At 43.0% G+C, this 23,141-nt stretch overlaps 1 protein-coding gene across 7 annotated transcripts in view; it reads right to left on the reverse strand.

Moving 5' to 3' along the window:
- LOC106565103 (plasma membrane calcium-transporting ATPase 1) overlaps positions 1 to 23,141 on the reverse strand; it is a 165,705-nt gene that overhangs the window by 14,109 nt on the left and 128,455 nt on the right. For all 7 annotated transcript variants that reach the window (XM_014131832.2, XM_045691507.1, XM_014131834.2 and 4 more), the window contains 2 exons: positions 15,249 to 15,356; positions 4,601 to 4,783 (listed from right to left, as the gene is read on the reverse strand). In XM_014131832.2, the coding sequence (XP_013987307.1) occupies positions 4,601 to 4,783; positions 15,249 to 15,356 (291 nt within the window). The remainder of the gene's footprint in view (positions 1 to 4,600; positions 4,784 to 15,248; positions 15,357 to 23,141) is intronic.

Raw genomic sequence — 23,141 nt, forward strand, 5'->3', positions numbered from 1 at the left:
TGTGACAGAGGAAAAAGGCTGAGGGCACTGGTAGGCGCGAGGGAGGGAAACAAACGAAGACGGCAGAGAGTGTTCCTACAGGTCGCTGATAAGTTTGATGCGAAGTCGTCCTCCTCTTGCCAATTATGTCCTGGTTGTGTTTGACTAACCAGCCGTGCTGACACACATACAACTGCACCACACAGCCCACCAGGATTAGACAGAGGGAAGGGAGGGGAGTCAGAGGGGGAGATAAGGACCTAATTACCTCACTGCCTCTCTCCATCACCCCCCCACACACCTTTCTCCCATCCTCCTATCCTCCCTCCCCAGGAGAAAGAGAGTGAGAAATGCTCAACTGCATCTCTTCTCAGCACTTCCTTTATCAGTGTGATGGAGGGAGAAAGGGAGGATGGGGGGAGGACGGGAAGAGGGTGATAAATAGGGAAATTGAACCGAGGAAGTGGAACGTCGGAATGGGAATTAGAATCCGTCTCGAACGACACAGAAACCAACTTGGAAAGAACTAATAAGAATGGTCAATTATAGCGTAGTGTCCCAGTAAATGAGGAACATTTGTCAACAGTAAAATACGTTATTTAGTTCTAAATCTATACACATACGATTAAATACCTCAAACACAATATAAAAAGACAAAACATATATTTATTTATTATTCTGGTCAACCGTATTGAGAGTCTTTCCATCATAAACAAATGACAGTTAATGGACAATAGCAGAGGGAGAGAGGGCTAAAGAAGAATGAGAAGAGAGAGATCAACCAATTCAAGAAGAGAGAAAGATTCAGAAAAAAATGTGCGACAAAGAGTTGCATATTTCAGTTGAAGAAGAGGGTAGAAGGTTAGTCAGTTACAGGGTGCACAAACAGTATAGGCTTCTGGCGTGTGTGTGCGTGTGTGTGTGTGTGTGTGTGTGAGAGAGAGAGAGAGAGACCGAGAAAGAAAAAAGAGAGAAAGTGAGTGAGAGAGAGAGAGAAATAGACACTAGAGAGATAGGACTGGAGTCTTCCACAGCCCTGTAGATAATGGAACCGTTAAAAGAAGAACGTTAAACCAACCCACCTCCCTCTCTCCGCACCCCCAACGGCAGACTGAGAAAGCCTGAACTCTTTTTGACCTACTGTACGAGAGGGACGTATACGTTTACATCCAAACACCACAACAAGCTAATCATCCTTCGCCCACTCTACAGGGGTTTTGGTGCAGGTGTGTTGTTTCAGCATCGTTTCAGCGTAAAGCCCATAGGGACACAGAATAGCCTCTGGACATGCTAGCGCTACGATTGCCTATAGCTCACTCCTGTAGGAGGGGAGAGCAGCACTGCCGAACCGAAGCTCGCCTTCTGGAAATGTCTCCATAGGCCCACTTTATTGTAGCGCCACGGCCTAAGAATCCCGCTCACGCGCCGAAGAAAGTACCCAACTTGGCTGATGCATTGTCGGGGACAATGGGACATTCTATAACACATGGAGAGAGAGGAGGAGGTATTCTAAAAGGGAACACCTACACCTTTTAGGTTTGTTTTGGGAAAACAACGAGAAAACAAACCATGACACTCTCTACTGTTCGTTCTAAATGTTTCAAAGAACAAAAGCATTGTGTTTGGGACAAATCATTCAATAAACCCTAAAACCTCAACTAAATCTTGTCATGAACAATGTGGAAATTGAGCAAGTTGAGGAGACTAAACTGCTTGGAGTAACCCCGGATTATAAAAAATTGTCATGATCAAAACGTACTGATGCAACAGTAGCAAAGGTGGGGAGAGGTCTGTCCATAATAAAGCGCTGCTTCGCTTTCGAAACATCACCATCAACAAGGCAGATCCAACAGGCCCTAGTTTTGTTGCAGACGGACTACTGTCCATTCGTTTGGTCAGGTACAATTGGCCAAGAACAGCGCAGCATGGCTGGCCCTTAAATGTACATGTAAAGCTAACATTAATAATATGCATGTAAATCTCTCCTGGGTCAAAGTAGAGGAGAGACTAACTTCATCACTACTTGTATTGACATGTTGAATGCACCGAGCTGTCTGTTTAAACTACTAGCACACAGTTTGGACACCCATGCACACCCCAGAAGACATGCCACCAGAGGTCTCTTCACAGTCCCCAAATCCAGAACAGTCTATGGGTGGGTGCACAGTACTACATAGAGCCATGACTACATGGAACTCTATTCCAAATTAATGAACTCATGCAAGCAGTAAAATCAGAAGGAAAAAAAAGATAAAAATACACCTTATGGAACAGCGGGGACTGTGAAGAGACACACACACACATTGCATTTTGTATTGGAGATATGTGACAGTAGAGTAGTGGCCTGAGGGCACACACTTAATGTGTTGTGAAATGTATTGTAACATTTTTAATTATATATAACTGCCTTAATTTGGCTGGACCCCAGGAAGAGTAGCTGTGAAATCTGGTGGGCATGGGAGTGGTGCCATCTCTACTGCACTGTGTGTGTGTGTGTGTGTGTGTGTGTGTGTGTGTGTGTGTGTGTGTGTGTGTGTGTGTGTGTGTAGACAATGGAACTCGGCTTCCTCTCCACCTCCATCAGTCTTGCCACTCGGATTTCTTTGAGCAGTGGTGGCGCATGCAACAAATTTCCCACAATTCTACATATTTTGCCATGGAACCAAGATAAAATTCTGCAGTTTGAAAGCTAGTTTCTTACAATTCTGCACATTTGGCCATGGCCTTTTTTTTTTACCATCCATGTGCCTCAAATATGAAAGTGCCACATTCCATGACATTTTGGGGAATTTCAGATTCTCCCTGACTGTGTAGGTTTTATTCTGGAGGTTGTTAGTTCTCAAAGATGATCTTATAAATATATAGGTCCATTATCTTTTCTACATACTTTATATCTGGTCGTAGTCATTTAAAATTACACTGAAACTGTTTAACCATCACAAAATGTATTAAATGCAACACAAACACACACACACACGTCAAAAGTTTGGACTTTTCTATGTATGTGACCACCCCGGGGGTGTATATGTGTCTCCTTCCTATACACCCACAGAGACGACCTTGTGGAGTCCCCTGGCAGTTAAAGGGTGTGTGTGTGTGTGTGTGTGTGTGTGTGTGTGTGTGTGTGTGTGTCCCACTACATAAGGCAATTGGAGACCTGGTGAAAAGCTCTATTTGAACACAGTCTCTAAATATAAGCTAGCCATTGGTGTGTGAGTGCGCAACAGGCAGTAAGTGTGTTTCTGCTCCCCATCTCCCATCACAGTAAGTCTCTTCAACCCCAAGGCTGTGTACACCGAGACAGTGAAACAGAGTTGGAGAGAAAAGAAAGCGAGAGAGGGAGCGAGAGAAGGAGCGAGCGAGAGCGAGCGAAACAATCCTTTGTAGCAGCAACAGCACTATTAGTATGATCCTGAGAGTCATCCATTATAACTCTCCATCAGGTTATCTAGAGATATGTCTAGTTGTGTTGGTGGGTTGTGACTATCGCTACAGGCAGGCCTCCAGTGTGTCTGAGTCACAAGTGACTAGGTAGGGTTTCCACTCCCCTACCCGAGGGCCCAGAGCTACTGACACCTTACATCCCAGGGCCCATATTTACAAAGTGTCTCAGAGGAGTGCTGATGTAGGATCAGCTCCCCTATATCCGTATAATCATATTCATTGTGATCGAAAAGGCATAACTGATCCGAGATCAGCTACTACCCTGCAACACTTGATACATACAGCCCCCTGGTATCTGATCTCCTCCTGATATTACCCATATCTGGATCCTGACTCCCAACCCACCATTTTAGGGATCACTTAGTTAGAGAGCTAACCAGCTAAGGGGTGACAAGTTACAGACAGTAGAGACAGAGGTGGCATTGTGACAGGAAATCAAAGCCCAGCCATCAGACTCTTTGTCACAGTCCCATTGTCAGGCTGTGTCTCCCTCAGACGGCAACACACACCTGTCTTTCTTCACAAGAGGCAGCAGCAAAATACATCCCAGAGAAAAACTCTTACTTAAACGCTTAACTTTCAGAAAGACTTAGAACTAGCCTGGGTACCAGTCTGTTTAGCTTGCATTCCACTACTTGTACTCTGTGTCATTGCGAAATCTTTGGCACATGACACAGATTACAAGGAGTGGATTGCTAGCTAAACAGACTGGTACCCAGGCTAATTTAGAATGACTGAATTAGAAAAAGGAGGCCGAAACAACCACATAATACCAGCACAACAGTAATCAAAACAGTCATGGTGAAGAAATATGTTGTCATAGTCTTCCCTTTGGAGAACAGACACCAGGTTAAAGCTCCTCACAACAGGGAGGACAAGGGGGAAGAATATCCCTCCTCTCATCACAATGCAGGGCTTCTGTAGCTCTTCTCGGTCTTTACCTGTGAACGCTGGCGAGGGGAGAGACGGGAGAAAGGGGAGGGAGAGAGGTGGGGGAGAGGAGTATCCAATCCTGTCAACCCCTTAAAGATGGTCTTCTCTCTTCTTCTTCTCCACCTATACCTGTGGAACCCCTGGAGGGGTCTGGAAGGAAAAGAGGGAGATAGAGAGGGAGATAGAGAGGGAGGCTGCTAAAGCGAGAGCAGGGGATGGTAGTTGAGGTCCCCCTGGTGCGTACCTGAGTCTGGATGCGGTTGAGTCCCCTGAACCAGAGGACCTGTCCCCTACGGAGCTCCATCTCAGCATGGTCGATCTCATCATCCCCCTCGTTCATCTCGTTTTCGGGAACATCCTCCTTATGGGTGCCGTGGCCAGCCTCCTTCAGGAACTTCAGGCGGTGGGTGGGGATGGCTGTGATCAGCTGGAGGAGAGAGGAAGAGAGAATGTTTGAATAAACATGTATCTCACTCAGCACAGTAGGAGTAGTTATACACCCTGTAATAATGCTGTATGATTGTATTGGGGAACGGTCAAGATCATCTGGGAAGAAAGAGAGCAGTGCACATGAGATCAGGCAATTTGGTGCATTAACATTCAGAGCAAAATAAAGTGCCTTCAGAAAGCATTCACACTCCTTGACTTTTTCAGGAGAATAAAAATGTGCTTAACAAGTACCATAATACGCTGCATGGACTCACTCTGTGTGCAATAATAGCGTTTAACATTATTTTGAAATGACTGCACCATTTCTGTACCCCACACATACAATTATCTGTAAGGTCCCTAAGTCAAGCAGTGAATTTCAAGCACAAATTCAACCACGAAAACCTGGGAGATTTTCCTATGGTTCGCAAAGAAGGGCATCTATTGGTAGATGGGTATAAAAAAAGCAGACATTGAATATCCCTTTGAGCATGGTGCACTTATTAATGTTACACTTTGGATGGTGTATCAATACACCCAGTCACTACAAAGACACAGGTACCCTTCCTAAATCAGTTGCCAGTGAGGACGGAAACCTCTCAAGGATTTCACCATGAGGCAAATGGTGACTTTAAAACAGTTAGAGTTAAATGGCTGAGATAACTGAGAATGGCTCAACATCAATGTAGTTTACTCCACAATACTAACATAAATGACAGAGTGCAAAGAAGGAAGCCTGTACAGAATACAAATATTCCAAAACATGCATCCTGTTTGCAATAAGGCAGTAAATTAAAACTGAAAAAAATGTGGCAAAGAAATGTACTTTATGTCCTGAATGCAAAGTGTAATGTTTGGGCCAAATCCAACAACTGTCACGACTTCTGCCAAAGTCGGTCCCTCTCCTTGTTCGGGTGGCGTTCGGCGGTCGACGTCACTGGTCTTCTAGCCATCGCCGCTCCACCTTTCATTTTCCATTTGTTTTGTCTCATTTTCCCGCACACCTGGTTCACATTCCCTCATCAGACTAAATGTATATTACCCTCTGTTTCCCCCATGTCTGTGTGTGGAATTGTTCTTTGTGTAGGGTGTTACGCTACAGGCTGGCTTGCGCTAGGTTTGTTTGTTTTGTTTAATCCGGTTCATGTTACCGTGGTTGTGCTTTGTGCTGCCTCGCCTGTGCCTTTGGGCCAGGGTGTATATTAAAGTTCTCCTGTTATCACCCATCTCTGCTCTCCTGCGCCTGACCTCCTCGGCAACCAGTCACTCACCCCGTTACAACAACACACCACTGAGTACTGGTGATGGCTGCATCATGTTATGGGTAAAGCTTGTAATCGGCAAGGACTAGGGAGTTTTTGAGGATAAAAAGAAACGGAATGGAGCTAAGCACAGGCAAAATCCAAGAGGAAAACCTGGTCCAGTCTGCTTTCCAACAGACACTGGGAAACAAATTCACCTTTCAGCAGGACAATAACCTAAAACACAAGGTCAAATATACACTAGAGTTGCTTACCAAGATGACGTTGAATGTTCCCGAGTGGCCTAGTTACAGTTTTGTCTTAAATCGGCTTGAAGATCTATGGCAAGACTTGAAAATGGCTGTCTAGCAATGATCAACAACCAACTTGACAGTTTTGTTTAATAAAGAATAAATGTGCAAATATTGTACAATCCAGGTGTGCAAAGCTGTTAGACTTACCCAGAAAAACTCACAGCTGAAATCGCTGCCAAAGGTGATTCTAACATGCATTGACTCAGGGAATTGAATACTTATCTAATCAAGATATTAGTTTTATTTTACATTTATTTAAACAAATATTAATAATTTTTCTTCCACTTTGACAGAGTATTTTAGGTAGATCGTTGAACAAAAATGACAAATCAATTTTAATCCCACTTATTAACACAACCAAATGTGGAAAAAGTCAAGGGGTGTGAATACTTTCTGAAGGCACTGTATATACACTCCCGTATGTATTTATTTGGACAGTGACGCTACAACTCTTAATGTCTCTATAGTCCACCATTTTAGATTTGAGATCAAAAGTAGAGAATTTCACCTATTATTTGAGAGCATGTTTCACCGTTTAGAAACGAATGCACTTTAATCTAGTCCACCCCTTTTGAAAGTGCATTACGTTTAGTCAAATGTGTGCATTGGAGTCAAAATGGTCCATGCCCCAACGATTTGGGGAGGGGAGTCACCTTTATTGTAGATAATATAATATGTTTCTGAACACATCTACATGAATGGATAATCATGCATGAATTGTGAATAATGATGAGTGAGAACGTTTCAGACGCACACAGATCATGCCCCCAAAACCTCTCACCTAGGGCTGTTGCGGTGACCATATTACCGCCACACTGGCAGTCATGAGTCAGGATCGCAGTAAAATTCCACGTGGCCGTTGAGTCACGGTAATCTCCTCTTATGCACATGTTAGTAGTACCCAACTCGCTAACAATCGTCAGGTCACTAACGGCCTGGCACTCAGGGCTCTATTGTCCCTCTAACCACTGTCCCTCTAACCTCTAACCAAAAACATAAAAACTGTTTTAACATCTTTGGTTTATAACTGGTAGCCTAAATTAAACAAATTCAGAGTGAGCCTAAAATTAGGCCTAGTGTGAATTTATATTTGATTTTGAATAGACTAGGAGCAAGGTATTTTTATATTTCAATAAATAATAGGCTGACACATTAACTTTAACTACAGAATATCTCCTTCATTCCTTTCTCAAGCGCGCAGAAGAGGGTCTGTCAACAGTTTAATGTTTAGTTGTGAAAACATGTTACTATTGATGTTCCCGGATAGACTTCCCTTAGTTTCCCAAATGAAGCACTGGGTAGCTGCAGGAACAGGGTTGGAGAGCCCATGACATACAGAGTTTGGGCGGAATATCACCTGTTGTTGGTGAGAGAATGCATGCTCCTCAAACAGTGGTTGATGCATGAAGTGAAATAACCGGAAATAGCCTACCCAACACGAGTGAAAAATTAACCAGCAGGAAAGTGGCCTCCATTCGCTAATGGAGTGCATACTGATGACATTAATTTTTTTCACCTGCCCCTGTTCCTGCCCATTTGATAATGGACCACTCTAAATCTAAACTAATTTGACCTATCAGCAAAGACCAGATTCAATTGAGAAGACTGATGAGTGAAAATATGATCACTTGGAGAACAGCATGTACAGCCTGAGGCAAGGAACAGAGTGCAAGCTTTTTTTGCAACTTTCTCAAATCAAACTTTATTTGTCACCTGCGCCAAATACAACATGTGTAGACCTTACTATGAAATGCTTACTTACAAGCCCTTAACCAACAGTGCAGTTCAAGAAAGAGTTAAGAAAATATTCTCAATAAACGAAAGTAAAAAATAATAAAGAGTAACAAAATAATGAGGCTATATACAGGGGGTACCGGTACCGAGTCAATGTGAGGGGGTACAGGTTAGTCGAGGTAATTTGCACATGTAGGTAGGGGTGAAGTGAGATAGATAGTAAACGGCGAGTAGCAGCAGTGTAAAAAACTAATTGGGGGGGGGGGGTAGAAGATGTTAAGGAGCCTTTTGATCCTAGACTTGGCGCTCTGGTACCGCTTGCCGTGCGGTAACAGAGAAAACAGTCTATGACTTGGGTGACTGGAGTCTTTGACAATTGTTTGGCCTTTCCTCTGACACCGCTTAGTGTATAGGTCCTGGATGGCAGGAAGCTTGGCCCCAGTGATGTACTGGGCCGTACACACTACCCTCTATAGCGCCTTAGATGCCAAGCAGTTACCATACCAGGCGGTGATGCAACCTGTCAGGATGCTCTCAATGGCGCAGCTGTAGAACTTTGAGGATCTGGGGACCCATGCCAAATCTTTTCAGTCTCCTATGAAGGAAAAGGTGTTGTCATGCCCTCTTCATAACTGTCTTAGTGTGTTTGGACCATGAAAGTTCATAGGTGATGTGGACACCAAGGAACTTGAAACTCTTGACCAGCTCTACTACAACCCCATCAATGTCAATGGGGGCCTGTTTGGACTACCTTTTCCTGTAGTCCACGATCAGCTCCTTTGTCTTGCTCACATTGAAGGAGAGGTTGTTGTACTGGCACCACACAGCCAGGTCTCTGACCTCCCCCCTATAGGCTGTCTCATCGTTGTTGGTGATCAGGCATACCACTGTTGTGTTGTCAGCAAACTTAATGATGGTGTTGGAGTTGTGCTTGGCCACACAGTCGTGGGTGAACAGGGAGTACAGGAGGGGACTAAGCACACACACATTTCTCATATCAGCATCCAACCCAATATAATTTTGAATAGGCTTAGAAGTTCCTTTCAAAGAGATAGCCCGCTGAAATAAAATGGTGATTACATGCATCAATGATGGCATTTTTTCCCGTAACGAGGACAGTGTCTGAATTAATTTGTTGTGCCAGAGAGGAGGAAGTAGAACCCTTGAGGGATTTGACAGTTTCCAGAATTTAGCCAGAAAATACAATCAAGGTCAATAAAATAAAGACTGTAAGAAAGCCTGTTCACTGAAGTTTTTCAAGTTTCTCTATGTGATGACACAAGGCTTCGATTTTTGTATTCTCACATCTCTAACACAAACAACTGGGCAATGGTCACTAATGTCTTGTGCGAAGACACCAGTAGAAGACGGTGACATCAGAGTTGACTTTGAAGGATCTTTAGGGTTGGGCCGTGTAGGCTTAGTCACAAACTGGGTTAGGTTTAGATCCTTATACATGTTTTTTAGATTGTCTGAAGCCTGCATTTCCCAATCATAATTCAGGTCACCCAGGACAATAACTTCTAATTTGATATCATAAGGTGAATGCACCAATTTGTAAGTCGCTCTGGATAAGAGCGTCTGCTAAATGACTTAAATGTAAATGTAATTTCGTAAAAGAAGACAAACTAGTTAACTTCTCGAGTGCACAAAGGTTAGCCGAAGGAGGATGGTAGACCCCTATAACAGTTATGGATACATTTTTCCCCAGACAAAAGCTTAAAGATTGTAGCTCAAATTTTTGGGCAAGGGATATTTTTTTTTTAAACATTTTTTATTAAAATGGCCACTCCACCACCTCTACTCTGTCTGTCAGTTCTGAACACATAACCTTAAATATTAATATCAGTCCAGAATGTCCCCAGAGATCCAACTTTGTCAATACCAGAATGTCAGGAATAGCCCAGATCATTAATGTAATCCAGTTCAGGAGGTAAGCGCATGATCTTCCGATACATCAACCCAGGTCCTTTACGATTTTTTAAGTCACATGGAAACTCCAGCTCAAACAAGCTATGATCAAAAAGCAGTTGCAGGCCCTGTCTGATGGTTGATATTGAAATAGTTGGTATGGCTATAAGTTTGCATAGAACTGCACCATTTGGTCTATCCCCATTAGTAATAGAGACAGGAGAAGAAATTGGAGTTACTTTTCCAAGGTTAGCGCCATAGGGTCTGAGGCCGCAGCCAATGTCAATATGAGGAACTCTCAGAGTAACCAACGATGGAATGTTATAAACTGACTTACATGGGCTTTGGTTGCTATTGTGCAACAGCCCAACCCCTCCACGTGATTTGAAAACCGAGGGGGTATTCAAGTTCATGGAATTCTCATTTGAACTAAAAGCACTGGGTGAGCAGACCACATACTCCTCTCTTGAGCTAACAATAGCAGAACTAAGAGGAGTTCAAACTAATGGGTACAAGATTACAACTGACAACACCCCCAACAGTACAAGGATAACGCTTAGAGAGGATGGGAGATATATGAGTGGGGCTTGGTATATCTCGGAGTCAATATCTTAACGCGGCGTTGAAGTGTGAAGATCGGGTCCAGGCTCCGAGATGGTTTGGGTGGAGTACATCATCCCTGTAGAGCATCTTTTGTTTCCAAAAAATGTCAAAATTGTCAATAAAAGTTAGGCCATGTGAGTAACACTTTTAAACAGGTTAACATTCACAAGGCCGCAGGGCCAGATGGATTACCAGGATGCATACTCACGAGCATACACTGACCAGCTGACAAGTGTCTTTACTGACATTTTCAACCTCTCCCTGATGCAGTCTGTAATACCTACATGTTTCAAGCAGACCACCATAGTCCTTGTGCCCAAGAACGCCAAGGTAACCTGTCTAAATGAATATCGCCCCATAGCCCTCACATCTGTAGCCATGAAATGCTTTGAAGGGCTGGTCATGGCTCACATCAACACGATCTTCTCCGACACCCTGGACCCACTCCAATTTGCATACCGCCCCAACAGATCCACAGATGGGGCAATCTCTATTGCCCTTCACACTGCCCAACACCTATGTGAGAATGCTGTTCATTGACTACAGCTCAGCCTTCAACACCATAGTGCCCTCCAAGCTCATCATTAAGCTAAGGGCCTTGGGACTGAACATCTCCCTCTGAAACTGGTTCCTGCACTTCCTGATGGGCCGGACCCAGGTGGTGAGGGTAGGCAACAACACATCCGCCACTGTGACCCTCAACACGGGGGCCCCTCAGGGGTGTTTGCTTAGTCTCCTTCTGTACTCCCTGTTCACCCATAAATGTGTGGCTGTGTACAAATCCAACACCATCATTAAGTTTGCTGAAGACAACGGTGGCAGGCCTGATCACCGACGACCATGAGACAGTCCATAGGGAAGAGGTCACAGACCTGTTAGTGTGGTGCGAGGACAACAACCTTGCACCACACAAAGGAGCTGATCATCGACTACAGGAAATGGAGGTCTGATCACGCCCCCATTTACATCGACGGGGCTGAGGTGGAGCTGGTCGAGAGCTTCAAGTTTCTCAGTGTCCTCATCCCTAAGGATCTATCATGGTTCACACACAACACTGTCGTGAAAGCACGACAATGCCTCTTCCCCCTAAAAGGTCTGAAAAGATTTGTCATGGACCCTCAGATCCTCAAAAAGTTCTACAGCTGCACCATTGAGAGCATCTTGACCAGCAGCGTCACAGCTTGGTATGGCAACTGCTTGGCATCTGACCGCAAGGCGCTACAGAGGGTACTGTGTACGGCTGGGGCCGTGCTCCCTGCCATCCAGGACCTCTATACCAGGTGGTGTCAGAGGAATACCCCAACAATTGTCAAAGACTCCAGCCACCCAATTCATAGACTGTTCTCTCTGCTACCACACAGCAAACGGCACCAAGTCTGAAACCAACAGAACCCTAAACAGCTTCACCCCCAAGTCATAAGACAGCTAAATAATTAGTTAAATAGTTAACCTAATAACTACCCGGACTATCTGCATTTACCCTTTTCACACTAATTATATGTTCATACGTACCTCAACTACCTTGTAGCCCTGCACATCGACTAGGTACCCCATGTACAGTACATAGCTAAGTTATCGTTACTCACTGTGTATTTATTAATACTTTTTTATTATTTCTCAATTTTCTTTCTCTCTGCATTCTTGGGAAGGGTTTTCTACACCTGTTGTTTACGAAGCATGTAATGAATAGAATTTGATTTGAGTATACCATTAAAAAGCTCGGACTTGATAATAACACCTTGTCTGATCTAAATGTAATAGGTCCAATGGTTTCTCCTCCCATCATATTTCTTGGCAGGCTATCACATGCATTAATAATGTTTCATGTGAACTTACGCTGAGTGTACAATACATTCCTAATATTAGGTTGCACCCACTTTTGCCCTCAGAACAGCCTCAATTCATCAAGGCATGTACACCACAAGGTGTCAAAAGCGTTCCACAGGGATGCTTGCCCATGTTGACTCCAATGCTTCCCACAGTTGTGTCAAGTTGGCTGGATGTCCTTTGGGTGGTGGAGCATTCTTGATACTGTTGAGCGTGAAAAACCCAGCAGCGATGCAGTTCTTGACACACAAACCGTTGTACCTGGCACCTACTACCATACCCTGTTCAAAGGGATTTAAATATATTTTGTCTTGCCCACTCACCCTCTGAATGGCACACATACACAATCCATGTCTCAGTTTTCTCAAGGCTTAAAAATCATTCTTTAACCTGTCTCCTCCCATTCATCTACACTCAGTGAAGTGTATTTAACAAGTAACATCAATAAGGGATCATAGCTTTCAACTGAATTCACCTGGTCAGTCAATATCATGGAAAGAGCAGGTGTTCCTAATGTTTGGTACACTCAGTGTATATCGGTTCAGTAACTCAATTAAATTAATGGTCTGAAATTCATTACATTTAAAGCATTCCCTCCATTTCTCCCGGCAATAATGCCACTTAATCACAAGCATGGTCATTTCCCAGGCCCAGACTGGCGAAAGGGTTGTCCACAGAGAACATATTAAATTACTGTAATTCTATGGTGTTGTCAGCATAGAGATACATTGGCCTCCCGAGTGGCGCAGTGGTCTAAGGCACTGCATCGCAGTGCTAGCTGTGCCACTAGAGATTCTGGGTCGAGTCCAGGCTCAGTCGCAGCTGGCCGCGACTGGGAGACCCAAGGGGCGGAGGACAAATTGCTGAGGACAATTGGCCGAGCGTCGTCCGGGTTAGTGGAGGGTTTGGCCCGCAGGGATGTCCTTGTGCCATCGCACATTAGCGACTCCTGTGGCGGGTCGGGCGCAGTGCACGCTGACACGGTTGCCAGGTGTACAGTGTTTCCTCCGCCACATTGGTGCGGCTGGCTTCCAGGTTAAGTAGCTTGGTGGCTTAAGAAGCAGTGTGACTTGGTTGGGTTGTGTTTCGGAGGACGCACTGCTATCGACTTTCGCCTCTCCCGAGTCCGTAGGGGAGTTGCAGCGATGAGACAAGACTAACTACCAATTGGATACAACGAAATTGGGGTAAAAAAAGAAATAAAGAAAAATACATTTCAATGACTATTTATATTGAATGGTTCTAGTTGCCAAGCAGTTTCCAGCCAGTTTGTCCTCATGTAACTGTTTTTAAGACATGGGTTGGTTAAGCAGATAGATGACTCACCATCATGCCCCTGGACTGAACCCAACTGACTGAGGTTACATCCCAAATGGCACCCTATTCCCTAGTGCACTACATATGGTAGGATTCCCCAAATGGTTTTATTTGGCCACCGAAGATTTCTGAGCAAAAACAAATGAATAAAATACTATATTTTTTATTTTTTATTGTTGGACATAAAAGACTGTAAAAACACCAGGAAATCAGCTCCGGGTGATTTTAATTTAAGAAATCTGTTCCCAATTATTCCCATGCATAAAAGAGAGACACATGGATTGTATACAAATGTTAGCAACATTTGAAGTTATGTTTTGTTCAAACAATATATCTGTGTGGGCTTCTTGCGCTTACTTTGCAGTCTACAAATTATTGAAGAAAAAAAGAAATAAAATTGGTCTGCAGCTGAATCTAGTTCCCTGACATATGGAATAGAGTACCATTTGGGATGCAGCCTAAAACAAACTGCAGTGTCAGTAAAAGGGTGTCAAACCTTCTTGCTGTATCATTCCTTAGGGTGGAGATATAGATACTAAGGTAATGTGGTGCTGTGTTATGTTCTCGTCGGCATTTCAAACAAGGTACGCTTATGTAATAAGCCATGATGACTCAAATTAATTTAGTCACCTCTGAATGACTATGCTTTCAGACTCCCACACACAGACAAACATGTATGTGCATGCACGTACACATGCTGGAGGGCATCATCATATATGTAATATTATAAACTGGGTGATTCAAGCCCTGAATGCTGATTGGCTGACAACCATGGTATATCAGACCGTATACCATGGGTATGACAAAACACTTATTTTTACTACTCTAATTACGTTGGTAAACACACCTCTGGGGTTTGTGATACATGGCCAATATACCATGGCTAAGGGCTGTGTCCAGGCACTCAGAGTTGCGTTGTGCAAAGAATAGTCCTTAGCCGTGGTATATTGGCCATATACCACACCCCTTCGGACCTTATTACTAAATTAGTGGATACAGGGAGACTTACACTAGCTTGTTCTACCTGGTTTAACAGAGAGATCGCTCTCTCTGCCTCCTAACTGAATTCAGTGTGGGGAAGCTCGTCTTTGAGGGTACAGGCTCCTGTCTATAGACAGTATGAGATCTCTTTCTCTGTATATATGAGTATGTGGGTGTGTAGGTGTGAAGTGAGAAGAGCGTGTGTCTTTGAACGTGTGTGTGTGAGTTCATGCAGATGGAGAAGTATGTGTGCGTGTCTTTGAACATGTGTATGTGTGTGCATATATATATATAGACGCAGAGGGAGTATTGTGCTGGGTTCTCATCCTCCGGGGTGTGGGCAAATGTGGGCCATGCTGCTTTCATGTGCGCCAGCGCTCATTACCACAGTGACGGTTGTGATGGTAACCATGGAATGCAACAGCTTTGTGTTCCTGAACCCGCAACGTAGCAACAGTTCCCTGGCACCTACTGTACCAGCTGCCTCACGCACACACACGCATGCACACACACACAGATTGTTTGTGTGTCTTACCTGTCCCCAGAGCAGCTCTCCCACTCCAATGAAGACACACCAGAGCCACTGGTCGATGCTCAGAGCTGTGCAGGAAAAGGGCTTTCCTCCAAACTGGACAATGACAATCTGAGACAGAGACACAGAGTGAGTGTGTGTACCTGTAGATCTAATAGACACTAATAAAGATGGAGAAACAGTGTGTGTGTGTGAGAGAGAGTGCATGTGGTGTGTGTGAGTGTATATCTGGTTGTGTTTGAATTCATTTTAGTCCTCATTTGGACTAATATTCCAAGAGTGCTTACACATAAAAATGCAATTTATAATACAATCACATGTTCACATATAACACACTGTTACAAACAGACATAATACACTGACGTATTGACCAGATAAATACTCTGACAGTCTGAAAAGATAGATTGATAGATCTACCATAGTCTGCACAACCTTCCAATTTAGTATATTTAAATGGTTCTAAAGTATTGTTTGAATTTATAAAGTATATTGAAAGGTTTCTGGTTTGCTAAGATAAATTATTCTATTTCTTCATTGCTCTGAATTTAAATGTTATTTTGCCTATTTCTCTTTTCTGCCAGAATAACACAGATGGTGGACAATCTATTCCGAGTATTGACTGAACGTTTGTCTCTTACCAACTGAATACTGAATAAGAAGTGGACCAAGGCAGCTGCCCTGCGGTACTTCACAGTCTAAAGCAAGGCGGACTGTTTTCTGACAGTTAGATATGACTGTACCCAATTCAACACTGCCTCCTTAAACCCATGGTGCAATATTTTTGTCAAAATTATTTCATGATCCACTAAATCAAATGCTGCACTGAAATCTACAAATATTACACCCACAAACCTGCCATTATCATTAGCATTAGCATTAGCACTGGTTAGTCATGTCAACTAATGCAGTGGTTGTGGATTGGTTTTTGCGATAAGCATGCTGATCGGCTGTGGTCAGATCATTATTTTCCATGTACTCCCACATTTGTCTACTCACAATACCCTCCAATATCTTACTGAGTGAAGGGAGTAGACTGATTGGTTGACTATTGGTAGGAAGAATGTGTTCTTTTACCTACACCGGCCAAACTCGGACGACGCTGGGCCAATTGTGTGCCGCCCTATGGGAATCCTATCACGGCCAGTTGTGATACAGTCTGGATTCTAACCAGGTTGTCTGTAGTGACGCCTCTAGCACTGACATGCAGTGTCTTAGACCACTGCGCCACTTGGTAGCCCCAAATGGACAGACACAGCTTAGCATGCTTCCATACATTTGGAAATTTCCCAAGGTTCCAAAGAAACCAATCAAATATGTATTTCAGTGGAGCTGCAATCTGGAGAGTAACATAGCGAAGTAAAACATTGTCCATAAGATCATAACCTGTAGATTTGCCATTTGGTATGGACTTCAATAGGTTTAACACCACCTCTACTGACACCAATGATAGACTAAAAGAGAAGGTTTGTTTCCTCATAATATGATCATCAATCCATTGGACAATAGCTTGTTTGGAAGAATGGGTGTTTAACTAATTTAATGAGACATAATGTAAATACTTTTTTATTTATTTAAGCAAACACCTCACCCAGGTCTTCATCAATCCATGGAGATGGACGAGCACCAACTGTACTCTTTCCGACTGGGGCATGATGGTCCATTACCCCAGTGAGCAAATCAAGAAAACATTCTGTAGCATGATTTAAATAATCCTCCAGATAAGTCAGCTCCCAGGGTACAGCAGCCAAATCATTTTGAAACTGCTCATGATTTAAAAATTAAATAAAAAAATTATCTTGACCACAATCTTTGGGGGTTTCTTTGGAACCTTGGTGTTCATGGTTATGGTCACAATATTATACTCTATCCAGCCCACAGGCATTGATCTGGCCTCTAAGCATTGCAATGGTATATTATAGAATATCAGATCAATCCATGTGTCAGAATGGTGACACATCTTGGTTGACGATCTAGTAGTGTCATTAAACATTTGCTTCAAACCACAGTTCTCAGCATATCTCAGTAATTTAGTTATATTTGAATTTTTCTGATCCAATTTATATAAAATCCTCAAGATAAATATATCTCTGTTACTATGTGTGGCCTGGTCAAAGCCCAGTGCCTCTGTCATCCAGATAAGACACCTTTGAGCTAAGAGGTCTATACAACCATCCTATCAATATGGGTGCCTGGTGAGGCAGATGTACATGAGGCTATGGTGTCTCTACTTGACATACATTAAGGTCATCCCTAGGGATGTGGAGGTCACAAACTTTTGTCAGCCGGTGATTGCCAAGCAAATAATTGTCGGTCTCACGGTAATTGACCGTTAATTAACATAAACACATTTAGCATCTCCTGGCTTCCAGCCTACAAGCCACTGATGCAGACCTTTGTAACATATACATTCTCCTGATCTGGTTATGCCATATGGCTGTGGGCTATGCTAGTTCATTTAGTAGACCAGATTTGGTTCGAATTCCATGGCATTATTTTATAGTATGAAGAATACAACTGAACAAAGCTGAATAAAATAGAAATTTGAGGGAGTGCACACAACCGGCTATTCTGTGTTGAGCGATTAACAAAGAAATAGGTACCCCTATAGGCTTAATCTAGAGTTTTTAATGTAACTTGTTCTACAAACGTTGGGCTGTATGTTTTGTTTGTAAAGCTGCCTGATGCGACTAATGATGATTTTTAAAAAGTCACTTGAAATGCATGAGCTCTGCTTTGTTTTTGTTTTTTTAAATCGCAGGCTGTTCACACTTCATCAGTCTCTCAATCACAATTTGACAATTTCCCTGCGGCACCCCCTTTGTGTGGCCATAATGCACCCTAAAAAACTCCATTCCTTTTGTGGCCAGTGGCCGTTGTTCCCTTCTCCACAAGGGCTGCGTGCTCAGAAGCACCTCTCACACATGGCTCTCCATCACATGATCGGGTCTTTCTCACAGGCTTCAAGTGAAGACTGACACTTTGGGGACACAACTGCATGCATCCTTATCCAATTCGAGGTGCATATTGAAGATATTGGAAGAACTGTCCACATTTACTTTTCGTCAGCCAACAAGATGGGTAGGCCAAACAATCAGCAAAAGCAGTAGCCTATGTCAATCTACTAACCCCCCATAGTACAAAAGTTGACCTACTCTATTCTGTGTGAGAAATAAATATTCCAAACATAGTCTGGGACAGTTGCGGGATGCTATAGATCCCAAATGAATACAACCAGAACGTTTAGCTTAAAATGTGATAAACTATTAGGCTATTTCTTCACATTATAAGCGCAGATATGCACACACAGCAGTAGGCTATAGGCGCAAATGTTCCATTAGCGGGAAAACAACATTATCAAAAGTGACCACAGATGTTATTATGCATGTAATGCTTTTATTATAATAAAGGTGCATTTTTATGGTGAAAATGATCTTCGCCAAACTGCTTATGTATGCCAGTTTGGCATACATTTTACGAAGTTACTTGGCCACTTTAGTTGTGATACAGACCTTATCAAAACACATAGGCTTCTGGACTAGGCTAGGTGTGCGACTATGATTAGAAAAAGTTTTAAATTAGGCATTGTTTCTTGCATTACGCTGGGCATCACTCACAAACTGAAATATCACATTTACATAAGCATTCAGACACTTTACTCAGTACTTTGTTGAAGCACCTTTGGCAGCGATTACAGCATCGAGTCTTCTTGGGTATGACGCTACAAGCTTTGCACACCTGCATTTGGGGAGTTTCTCCCATTCTTCTCTGCAGATCCTCTCAAGCTCTGTCAGGTTGGATGGGGAGCGCTGCTGCACAGCTATTTTCAGGTCTCTTCAGAGATGTTAGATCGGGTTTAAGTCCGGGCTCCGGATATCCCCACTGCATGATGCTACCAACACGCTTCACCGTAGGGATGGTGCCAGAATTCCTCCAGACGTGACACTTGCCATTCAGGCCAACGAGATCAATCTTGGTTTCATAAGACAAGAGAATTGTGTTTCTCATGGTCTGTCAGTCTTTAGGTGCCTTTTGGCAAACTCCAAGTGGGCTGTCATGTGCCTTTTACTGAGGAGTGGCTTCCGTCTGGCTACTCTACCATATAGGCCTGACTGGTGGAGTGCTGCAGAGATGGTTGTCCTTCTGGAAGGTTCTCCCATCTCCACAGAGGAACTCTAGAGCACTGTCAGAGTGACCGATGGGTTCTTGGTCAACTCCATGACCAAGGGCCTTCTCCCTCGATTGCTCAGTTTGGCCAGGCAGCCAGCTCTAGGAAGAGTGTTGGTGGTTCCAGACTTCTTCCATTTAAGAATGATGCTGCAGAAATGTTTTGGAACCCTTCCCCAGATCTGTGCCTCGACACAATCCTGTCTCGGGAGCTCTGTGGACAATTCCTTTGACCTCATGGCTTGGCTTTTGCTCTGACATGCACTGTCAACTGTGGGACCTTATATAGACAGATGTGTGCCTTTCCAAATCATGTCCAATCAATTGAATTTAAAACAGGTGGACTCCAATCAAGTTGTAGAAACAACTCAAGGATGATCAATGGAAACAGGATGCACTTGAGCTCAATTTCAAGTCTCATTGCAAAGGGTACTTAGGTAAATAAGGTACTTATTTTTTTATATATACATTTGCAAACATTTCTAAAGACCTGTTCTCGCTTTGTCATTATGTGGTATTGTGTGTTGATTGATGAGGATTTATTTTATTTAATAATATTTTCAAACAAGGCTGTAACATAACAAAATTTGGAAAAAGTCAAAGGGTCTGAATACTTTCCGAAGGCACTGTATAATTCACAAGTGATAGGCTAATATTGTTACCCATCAGAATATTATTTTACATATACTAAATAATATATGTGTGAAATGTGTTTTTATTTAGAGTGGACCATTATTATGCACCTCTCTCGAAACAGGGGCAGGGGAAAAACTACATGTAATCTATGCACTTAAAAAGGGAATGAAGGACGCTTTTCCCGTGGTTAAATTTTCATGCCAGCCAGTGTAACCGATGTGAAATGGCTAGTTAGTTAGCGGTGGTTCGCGCTAATAGCGTTTCAATCGGTGACGTCACTCGCTCTGAGACTTGAAGTAGGGTTCCCCTTGCGTTGCTTTTGTGGCGTGATGGGTAACGATGCTTCGTGGGGTGTCAGTTGTTGATGTGTGCAAGGGTCCCTGGTTCGAGCCCGGGTTGGGGCAAAGAGAGGGACGGAACCTACACTGTTACACCAGGTAGGCTGCAATATACTCCTGTTGTAAAGATAAGCAATCTGCTTAATATTAGTAAAGTTGAGAAATACAGTTGAAGTCGGAAGTTTACATACACCTTAGCCAAATACATTTAAACTCAGTTTTTCACAATTCTTGACATTTAATCCTAGTAAGAATTCCTTGTCTTAGGTCAGTTAGGATCACCATTTTATTTTAAGAATGTGAAATGTCAGAATAATAGTAGAGAGAATGATTTATTTCAGCTTTTATTTCTTTCATCACATTCCCAGTGGGTCAGAAGTTTACATAAACTCAATTCGTATTTGGTAGCCTTGCCTGTAAATTGTTTAACTTGGGTCAAACGTTTCGGGTAGCCTTCCACAAGCTTCCCACAATAAGTTGGGTGAATTTTGTCCCATTCCTCCTGAAAGAGCTGGTGTAACTGAGTCAGGTTTGTTGGCCTCCTTGCTCGCACACGCTTTTTCAGTTCTGCCCATACATTTTCTATAGGATTGAGGTCAGGGCTTTGTGATGGCCACTACAGTACCTTGACTTTGTTGTCCTTAAGCCATTTTGCCACAACTTTGGAAGTATGCTTGGGGTCATTGTCCATTTGGAAGACCCATTTGCAACCAAGCTTTAACTTCCTGACTGATGTCTTGAGATGTTGCTTCAATATATCCTCACGATGCCATCTATTTTGTGAAGTGGACCAGCCCTCCTGCAGCAAAGCACCTCCACAACATGATGCTGCCATCCCAGTGTTTCACCGTTGGGATTGTGTTCTTCGGCTTGCAAGCCTCCCCCTTTATCCTCCAAACATATCGATGTTCATTATGGCCAAAGAGTTACATTTTTACTTCATCAGACCAGAGGACATTTCTCCAAAAAGTACGATCTTTGTCCCCATGTGCAGTTGCAAACCGTAGTCTGGCTTTTTTATGGCGGTTTTGGAACAGTGGCTTCTTCCTTGCCGAGTGGCCTTTCAGGTTATGTCGATATAGGACTCGTTTTACTGTGGATATAGATACTTTTGTACCCGTTTCCTCCAGCATCTTCACAAAGTTTTTTGCTGTTGTTCTGGGATTGATTTCGCACCAAAGTACGTTCATCTCTAGGAGACAGAACACATCTCCTTCCTGAGTGGTATGACTGCTGCGTGGTCCCATAGTGTTTATACTTGCATACTATTGTTTGTACGGAAATTGCTCCCAAGGATGAACCAGATTTGTGGAGGTCTACAATTTGTTTTCTGAGGTCTTGGCTGATTTCTATTGATTTTCCCATGGTCAAGCAAAGAGGCACTGAGTTTGAAGGTAGGCCTTGAAATACATCCACAGGTACACCTCCAATTGACTCAAATTATGTCAATTAGCCTATCAAAAGCTTCTAAAGCCATGACATCATTTTCTGGAATTTTCCAAGCTGTTTGAAGGCACAGTCAACTTAGTGTATTGTAAACTTCTGACCCAATGGAATTGTGAAACAGTGAAATAATCTGTCTGTAACCAATTGTTGTAAAAATTACTTGTGTCATGCACAATGTAGATGTTCTAACCGACTTTCCAAAACTATAGTTTGTTAACAAGAAATTTGTGGAGTGGTTGAAAAACGAGTTAATGACTCCAACCTAAGTGTATGTAAACTTCCGACTTCAACTGTAAATATAGTAGGCCTGGCCTATAGAAAGCGGATGGGATCCTCCTCTTTTTAATAGAGGCCATCACTCTGTTTTCTCTAGCAATTGCATAGCCTTTAGAAATATTGCGCAACATGAACACATTGGGTCTCATGAAGTGTTTGATTCGATTTTCGATTACATTTGCATTAATGTCAGAGGGATTAAAGGGACAAGATAGTGCCAAGTACCATGCAATTAGCAGGTTTGGGAGGCTACTAATGACCATCAGCAGCATCAGAGTTTGTAGAAGCCTAATTACCATGACTAAACGGTCACGTGGAATTTGACTGCCTTCATGACTAGTGACTGCCGGTGTGGCGGTAATAGGTTCGCCGCAACAGCCCTAGTCTTCGCTCCTCTTGAAAGGTATAGGATTCTGAATGTACAACGCTACACCGCCATCTCTATTCCTGACCCTTCTACGTTCATTTGCCCATCGTTAACGGATGCATCCAAATATGTTTTGGTTAAAGCTAAAATATGAATATGATTTTTGTTGACCAAGTTCAAAACTTCATTTATTTTATTAGGAAGGCTACATACATGAACACGGGCTATATGCAGCCCTTTCCTTGTCAAGTGAATATCAATAGAGCATGTATTAGTTATAGTTGAGGTTGTGATGATACACTACAACACACAATCTCAGGTTTGAACGACACATTAAAATAGCCAAGGAGTTACTCTAGATCCCCAATGCAATTTCGTTGCCCGTTAATGTAAAGTCTATCCATCAGCAGGGAGACTCGTTGGTTCAGGCAATGCATTTTTTTCATGATAGGATACAGTTGAATTTTTTTACTTTCATTGATCACCGTGGGGAAGTGATCATTCATTCCAAAAGCAGTGCATCTGAGTTCTCTGCCCCTGCTCTTCACCATCTCCTTTCCTTGTGTGTGTGTGAGAGTGTTTATGTTAGTGTGTATGTTAGTGTGTGTGTGTATATGCATGTGGTGTTTGTGAGTGTATGCATATGTGTGTGTCTACAGTATCTGTGTG

The sequence above is a fragment of the Salmo salar genome, chromosome ssa12, assembly GCF_905237065.1.
Source record: "Salmo salar chromosome ssa12, Ssal_v3.1, whole genome shotgun sequence".
In the NCBI taxonomy this organism is placed as follows: domain Eukaryota; kingdom Metazoa; phylum Chordata; class Actinopteri; order Salmoniformes; family Salmonidae; genus Salmo; species Salmo salar.